At 35.6% G+C, this 7,819-nt stretch overlaps 2 protein-coding genes across 2 annotated transcripts; one reads left to right on the forward strand and one right to left on the reverse strand.

Annotated features, from left to right (window-relative positions):
* The first annotated feature begins 310 nt into the window (after positions 1 to 310).
* Positions 311 to 3,626, forward strand: rplp2l (ribosomal protein, large P2, like). The gene is made up of 5 exons (XM_051114756.1): positions 311 to 443; positions 951 to 1,074; positions 1,164 to 1,212; positions 3,152 to 3,247; positions 3,509 to 3,626. Exons 2-5 carry the CDS (start codon positions 952 to 954, stop codon positions 3,583 to 3,585), a joined length of 345 nt encoding a protein of 114 aa, XP_050970713.1. The 5' UTR covers positions 311 to 443; position 951; the 3' UTR covers positions 3,586 to 3,626.
* Positions 3,627 to 7,120: 3,494 nt separating this feature from the next.
* On the reverse strand, positions 7,121 to 7,813 carry saa (serum amyloid A). The gene is made up of 2 exons (XM_051114757.1): positions 7,667 to 7,813; positions 7,121 to 7,488 (listed from the first exon to the last, which is right to left on the reverse strand). Exons 1-2 carry the CDS (start codon positions 7,792 to 7,794, stop codon positions 7,344 to 7,346), a joined length of 273 nt encoding a protein of 90 aa, XP_050970714.1. The 5' UTR covers positions 7,795 to 7,813; the 3' UTR covers positions 7,121 to 7,343.
* Between the last annotated feature and the right edge of the window lie 6 nt (positions 7,814 to 7,819).

Consider the following 7,819-nt stretch of genomic DNA (forward strand, 5'->3'; position numbering starts at 1 on the left):
ATCATTCTAATGTTCTGATTTGCTCCTATATATATATATATATAATAATAATAATTTTCACACCCTCACCTTATTAATTTATTCGGCCACTTACAATGACCAACAGTGGACGTGCATGCGTGACAGAACAATTTTTTGGCCATTTCTCTAAAAGTTTTTTTAATGATTTTTGTGTTCTCTTTTTAAATATTATTGTCGTAATATGTTGTATAAAACTGTGCGGAATTTATTAATAAATATATATCGCATCTAAATCCGGAGGGAAAATAAGTGAAGAAACTCCACCCACACCATCGTGATTGACGTGCTTTTCAGCCTTTCGATTTGCTCCTCGCAGGTGACGTCACCACCCGTGTCGTTTTTCCGGTTTTCGCCACCTTTCCGCTTCCTTTCTGCCTGCACGAGCCCGCTAGTGAACACGCGAGACTCCTTCTCTCCGCCAAGTGAGTGAATAAAAACACTAATTTAACGAGCGCATATAGATGTCAAATGAGCAAATAATGAACGTGTTTGAAACAATAAAGCCCCCAATCCTTCAGTTTGCGAGACTGATGTAGTACAGACGCTCAGATTGATGTATTGATACACGGTCTGCTAACTGTAGTACACTTAGCCATGTGGCATATCTCTGAACTACTAGTAAAAGATGCCATTGTTTAAGCTTAAGTACACTAAACAATATTAAATTACCTCTTGCTCTTTAAATAGAAAGTACTTTAGTACAGAAGAGCTCAGTTAGTGGTAATGTAAACGTTTTTGTGTGCGCATTTATGATGCCTTTTCTTTATTTCACGAACATGGTGAACTGAAAAAATACCGCGTGAAGTTAAGGTTGTTTTAATCATAGCAGTATTGTTTGCTTGTATTACTGGGACTTTCAGCTGTAAATAGCTGTAAACTGTTAATGCTTCCTACGTGTTAATGCATACATTTATTTTTATTTATTATAGGATGCGTTACGTCGCTGCTTACCTGCTCGCTGCCCTTGGAGGCAAAGAGAGCCCCAGCACAGGTGACATCAAGAAGATCCTGGATAGCGTTGGCATTGAGGTTGATGACACCCGTATGAGCAAGGTAATGGCAAATGGTGTGCTTGTAAGGGACTCTGACCATATACCTGTAGCTTAAGTGCTTTTCTTTAATGTTGACTTCTGTGTTTGTAGGTTGTGTCTGAGCTCAATGGCAAAAATTTGGAGGAAGTGATTGCCCAAGGTAAGTTGGTTGTTGTTTTAAACTGTTAGCATAATGTTACAGATGTAAGGAAATCTTTGATTTGAAAATATAAACCCAGTTCAGTTAAGGCATGGGTTCTTTAGGGAATGGAAAACTTGGAAAATGTCAGGGGATTTTAACACTTTCTTCAAAACTTGAAAAAAGTATTGGTTATGGCATGAACCTGCTGGGTACAGCTGGTGTAGGAACTATTTTCACTCAGAAATTGCTAATAAATTGCCCAAAGAACAAAATTGCAAGTAATGTATTGATTTAAATGTGAATTTGAGAAACTGAAATTGTTTTATTGTAAAATGTACTCCAATCTTTGTTTTATTCACAAGTGTATATTGAGAAAAGACTGACAAAGACATTTTTAAGACTTATTTGCATTTAAATAACTTTGGGTACGCTGGACTAAATTTGGTGTAGGATTTACTTTAAAATACACTACCAGTCAAATGTTTTTGAACAGTTTTAAGTGTGTGTGTGTATATATATATATATATATATATAAGAAAGAAGTTGGCTTTTCTGCTCACCAAGCCTGCATTTAATTCAAAGTATAAATATTTTTACTATTAATAATAGCTGCTTTCTATTTGAATATATTTTAAAATGTAGTTTATTCCTGTTTTCAAAGTTGCATTTTAGCATCATTACTCCAGTCATATGATCCTTTAGAAATCATTCTAATGTTCTGATTTGCTCCTCAAAAACATTTGTTGAAAACAGCAGAGTAGAATTTTTTTTTCAGGTTTCTTTAGTGAATAGAAAGGTAAGAACAGCATTTATCTGAAATGGACATTTTTTTGCAACATTATAAATGTCTTTATAATCACTTTCATCACAATTTAAAGCATCCTTGCTAAATAAAAGTACTAATTTCTTTAAAAAAAAAAATCATACTGACTCCAAGCTTTTCAATAGTATAGTGTATGTTACAAAAGCTTTTTTATTTCAGGTAAATGCTGATCTTTGGATCTATTCAAAGATTCCTGAAAAAATGTACTCGACTGTTTTAAATATTGGTGATAATAAGAAATGTTTCTTGAACAGCAAACTGGCATGTTAAAATGATTTCTAAAATGATTTCATGATTTTTAAAATGATTTCATGTGACACTGAAGACTGGAGTAATGATGCTGAATTTAAAATGTATTCAAATAAAAGTTAATTTGAATAGTAAAAATATTTCTCTACTGCTTTTGCTGTATTTTGGATCAAATAAGTGCAGGCTTGGTGAGCAGAAGAGAATTCTAAGAAGAGAAAAGCTATAGAAATCTTACGGTTCAAAAAGTTTTGACTGGTGTGATTATTATTTTTTATTTATTCTTTTCACTCAGAAATTGCTAATAGTTTTCACAAATAATTACAGAGAAACGACATTGAATTAACATGAGATTTCAAAGTAGAAAAATTAAGAGTTTTCTGTAAAATGTACTTCAGTAGTCTTTCTTTTTTAAAATACATTTTTTGTGTAGTGCTTTAAGTTTCATTTCTCTGTACAGAATTTTGTGTACCTTGGTGTTTTTGAAAGCACTTTATAAATAAAGGTTGAGTTGAGGATATTAAGTATGGAAATTCCAGATCTAGAATTTATTAGAAGATAATTTTTTGTGAGTGTGATCTTCGTAAAATAATTGCCAAAAAACTTTATCCAGTAATCCCTTCTAAATCGGCGGAAAGAGTGCATGGGAACCCTGTAGGGCCTTTGAACCTCAGGTTGCTCCAGTAAAGACGTTTCTGCAATTACTTAAAATGTTTGGACACACACACACACAAAAAATGTGTGACAAAGCAAGCATAATTTCTGGTATATCAGCATGTAAGCATCATGGATGAGAAATGAGGGCTTTAAGAGGGTAAACAGTTTGGGTGACCTGACCTTTATCTACATGAGCATGTCTGAGAGTCTGTGTTTGTGGCCTTCTGACAGGTTTCAGCAAGCTGGCCAGCGTGCCGTCCGGTGGTGCTGTAGCTGCTTCCAGTGCTGCCGCCCCATCCGCTGGAGGATCTGCTGCTGCCCCTGCAGGTCGGTGCCTTCTCTTTTTCTGAAGCCTCTCACTGGCTCTCTAATAGAGTTGGACGATACAGCTCAGTGTTGTTCAGTCTAGATCTACTTGCTCTTAAAAGGCCATCATTTCAACCAAATAGCCATTACGGGCAAGTAGATAAACCTCAGTGCAATGTAATTTGTCTTATGCTTTTGTTATGGACAAATAATTGTAAATTGTTAATTGGTTTTCAGTAGGTCCTGTAATGTTAATGTCTATTCTGTTTCTTTTTCCTGCAGCGGAGGAGAAGAAAGAAGAGAAGAAAGAGGAGTCTGAAGAATCCGAAGATGACATGGGATTCGGACTCTTTGACTAATCTGTCTCCTCGGGACCAAAATAAAGTTTATTACAAAATGATTTCTGCTGCTTTGGTCATTTCATAATGTTCGAATGAGGGTTATAATGAGGAATAGGATGATTGATGGGAACATTCCCTTTTCTCTATGTAATTTGAAAATGGCCAAACTTTAATTACCAGGCTTACCTGGAGACACGCTTATGAGTGTTTTCAATCATGTTTATACCTTTGTTCAGGGAATAAAAATGTAGGCCTTTTCGTAACGATCATGTATTATTGGTAGGATACAGATAAATTTCCATACCACTTAGTCAGACAATTTGACATCATGGGTAAAATTTTTACTGCTGTGTTGACACCACTCAATGTTTCGCCTTAATTTATGAAAGTATTGGTTGAAGGCCTAAAATCATTGTCTAAATACACATTTTGCTAAATTTTGGTGACCATGTGTTTCATGGCAAAACAATTTATTAAACAGCAACAGTTTATTAAAATGGTGGATTTGTTTCTCACAAACTCGCATCTTTTCACTTCACAATACATTAACTGATGGACTGTAGCCGTATGGATTGCTTGTGGATTGTGATGTTTTTATCAGCTGTTTGGACTCTCAATCTGACGGCACCCATTCACTGCAGAGGATCCATTGGTGAGCAAGAGATGTAATGATACATTTTGCCAAATCTGTTCTGATAAACAACCTCAGCTATGTATTGGATGGCCTCAGGGTGAGCAAAGTTTAAGCAAAACTTCATTTTTGGGTGAACTATTATTTACGTATTCCCCTTAACATTTCTTAAAAACACATTCCATATAGATATAATAGGATTTCTGCATGTAAAAAGTGTAAACTAAAACCTGAAGCACAGCATTCTTAAATTGGGATGTTGAGACATTATCTTGTATCTTTTGGCTGAATCAGGTTTTTCCAAAGTGGGATTAGCCGTTTGGACATGGGCTGGGCACGGAGTTTCCAGTTGTGCTGTGCCATAAATATTTTGGTTCTTTGAGCTGATTCCTCTATTGCACAACTATTTCTGGAAAGTCAGAGAGGCAGCTGTGATTATTTACTTTCTTGTCTAATTCAGATCAGAAGGGGTGAAAAAGAGGTCAGACATCTTTACTGATGCAAAATCATTATTTACCTGAATAGTTTATATCTGAAACTATTAGTAATTTGTTTTTATTGCATTAGGCAGACACTTTTACCAAAGCGACAGTAATTTGTGAGTTAAAATGTAGGAATATACTTTAAAAAAAAAAAAAAACTCCTTTTGAATTTAAAGCAAAGTGGTTCTTTAAGGCTTGAAAGTTAGACTTTATGCACACATGAAATGTTTCATACTTTAAAATGTTTTTATAGTTTATTTTGAATATATTCCCACCTTGCAGCCTTCCTGTGTTGTTTGATGCTTTTGTGTCTGATGCAGTTGTGCATTCAACCTTATGTCAGTAAAAGTTTTAAAGTAAAAATGCTTTTACCTAAGTGTGAAAGTGAAGGTAAGAGTAAACTATCGTACACTGTTTGCAAGTGTTGGCTACGTGTGCAGGCATCTGGAGTTTCCATGTTCTGGGATGATTCACACCTCACACTAAAAGAACAAGCAGTTTTAACATCTGGGAATACAAACAGCAGCAAAAACACTGCGATTATATTCTCACTTATTGTAGCCAACACAGTAAACAACTTAAGTCAGTCAATGATGTAATTTCATTTCACAAGATAAAAATACCACTTATTTTGGATGTACATTGTGTGTGTGTGTGTGTGTGTGTGTGTACTTGTTTTTGCTACATTGTGGGGACCAAATGTACCCACAAGGATAGTAAAACCTGAAATTTTTGACATTGTGGGGATTGGCCTGCGGTCCCCACAATGTTAAAAAATGATTAAAAATAGTAAATGATGTTTATCTGAACGTGTAACGATGCAAACATGTTTACTGTGAGGGCTAGGTTTAGGGTTAGGGTTGGGTTACCCTGGTGAAAAAACCAGCATATGCTGGTAGGTATGTTTTGATGCTGGAATGCTGGTTAGGTAGGTTTTGATGCTGGTTTAAGCTGGTCCTTTGCTGGTTTATGCTGGTCCTTAGCTGGTTTATGCTGGTCCTTTGCTGGTTCATGCTGGTCCTTGACCAGCAACATGACCAGCAAAAACCAGCATCAAAACCTACCTAAGTATAAAATCTATAGAAGTCTATAGAAAGTCCCCACAATTCACAAAAACAAACATGTCTGTGTGTGTGTGTGTGTGTGTGTGTGTGTATGAAGAGTTTAAAATAAGCATTTTCTATCAGGCTCCTATGTATAGGTTTCTACCTAAGTACCGGTACTTCTGATTGGACTGAGGCTGAAATTTAGTGAGTTTGAAGTAAAAGTATGTGTCAAGACTCCAGAGAATTCAGTCAGTATCATTATCTCATTTTTGACTTAAGTGTTCTTGATGTGCTCTAATGGCCAACTTGAGGCGCTCCAACATAAACAATGAGCGACATGAATAAACATGCAAGCTGTTTTCTGGTAATGTGTGAGACTTCCGGTTCATAAGCTGCCGCCGCCGTAGGGAAACAGCGAGAAGAATAATGAAGTGCAGTAAACGGTAAAACTGTTTACACTACAAACCAGTGTGTTTATAATTAAGATAATACATTAAAAAAAATGGTAAGAGACTCTAGTTTGCAAAATCAAGCAGCAAAACAAGCTGTTTTGTACAGCTAAAAATACAAAACCAGGGACAAAAAAAAATGGCCGCGCCTACTCTTACGGAAAAATGGGGTGGACAGAAGCATTGTTTACTCAAATTCTAAAAACATATCGGATAGACATTTATCTCACGATTTCTCGTTATTATGTAATCCTATCAACCCATCTACAACTACAGTAAAACAGAAGAAACAGACGGAGATGTAGTGTTTGGAGGGATACATTGTGACTGTAGTGAGGTAAGCATTGGTTTATATACCCTTCCATTATAAGGATCAGATGGATAAAGGTACTCTCAAAATGTAGTATATATGTACTACATTTATATAAATTAATCTATTTATTTATTTTTGCACAGAAATGCAGTGCAAGCAATCAGTATTTTTGATAAAAAGAAATTAGGCTCACCCTTTTATTTTAGTGTAAATCAAATCAATGTAACAAAAAGATGTAGTGTTTGGAGGGATACATTGTGACTGTAGTAAGCTAAACATTGATTTATATACCCCTCTGTTAAAAGGACCAGATAGATAAAGATACTAGATAAATATGCTACATTTATATAAATTAATCAATTTATTTATTTTTATTTATTTAGAAATGCAGTGCAAGCAATCAGTATTTTTGATAAAAAGAAATTAGGCTCACCCTTTTATTTTATTGTAAATCAAATCAGTGTAACACAAAATACAGCATTTTGATGTAATAAATGCAGATTTAATTAGCTAATCAATACAAACAAGACAAAGACAGTGGTAGATAAAAACAATGTGGTTTAATGACCAGCTGGTGGCGCTCCAACATAAACAATGAGTGATGCAATGAAAACAGTCACACAAATGATGAATAAAGTTATTCTCTTTATTCAGACACTAGAGCGTGTTACACAAATAATGCTAAAACTTTAGCATTTTTCATGTCATAAATGCAGATTTATTTAAACTAATTGCTAACATGTAAACAAAACAAAAAAGGAGAGAATAACATGGTTTTATACAAAATTGAATCAAGCAGTTTTACAGTAAAAATGATTTCATTCAATTTCTGTCGCACTGATGGTGGTCTTCTTTTCAGTACTTTTTGGGTAGGCCTTTCGGTCTGTAGCGGTTGGGGTCACCACCGTTACGCCCCCAGCGATTAGCAGCCTGGTCAGCTGCAGAATCCGCACGACCACGGCCCGAATTACCGAATCCCTGCACAGCCTCTCTTGCGTCACTGCACATATCAGAACAGTGATTTAATGCAATTTCCATGCACTTTAAATGTAAACATTAACATTAGATATTAACATTACAATTCAAAATCCCACCCAAAAATGTAAACATCCGTAATAAGACATTGAGCTGCTGTTCTGAGGAATAAAATAATGTAAAATCTGCCACAGATGACATACCTGATTACTTTAGCTGCCCATCTGCCTCCAGGGCCCCTTTTTGCAGCATCATAGTTCCCACGTGCATGGAAATACTTGTCTGAGTTTTTCCAGTTGGCCTGCCTCATGTCCCGGTAAGCACGCCACATGTCCTTTGCACCTACAAAACACAGT

Source organism: Labeo rohita, chromosome 7 (assembly GCF_022985175.1).
Source record: "Labeo rohita strain BAU-BD-2019 chromosome 7, IGBB_LRoh.1.0, whole genome shotgun sequence".
Lineage (NCBI taxonomy): Eukaryota > Metazoa > Chordata > Actinopteri > Cypriniformes > Cyprinidae > Labeo > Labeo rohita.

What these genes read in the sequence shown, in the direction of transcription:
- rplp2l (XM_051114756.1), top strand. Translation starts at nt 952, where the DNA reads ATGCGTTACGTCGCTGCTTACCTGCTCGCTGCCCTTGGAGGCAAAGAG. An exon ending in GGAGGAAGTGATTGCCCAAG is followed by an intron (nt 1,213 to 3,151) that starts GTAAGTTGGTTG and finishes GCCTTCTGACAG; the next exon opens with GTTTCAGCAAGCTGGCCAGC. An exon ending in ATCTGCTGCTGCCCCTGCAG is followed by an intron (nt 3,248 to 3,508) that starts GTCGGTGCCTTC and finishes TTTTTCCTGCAG; the next exon opens with CGGAGGAGAAGAAAGAAGAG.
- saa (XM_051114757.1), bottom strand. Translation starts at nt 7,794, where the DNA reads ATGTGGCGTGCTTACCGGGACATGAGGCAGGCCAACTGGAAAAACTCA. An exon ending in TGGGCAGCTAAAGTAATCAG is followed by an intron (nt 7,489 to 7,666) that starts GTATGTCATCTG and finishes TGATATGTGCAG; the next exon opens with TGACGCAAGAGAGGCTGTGC.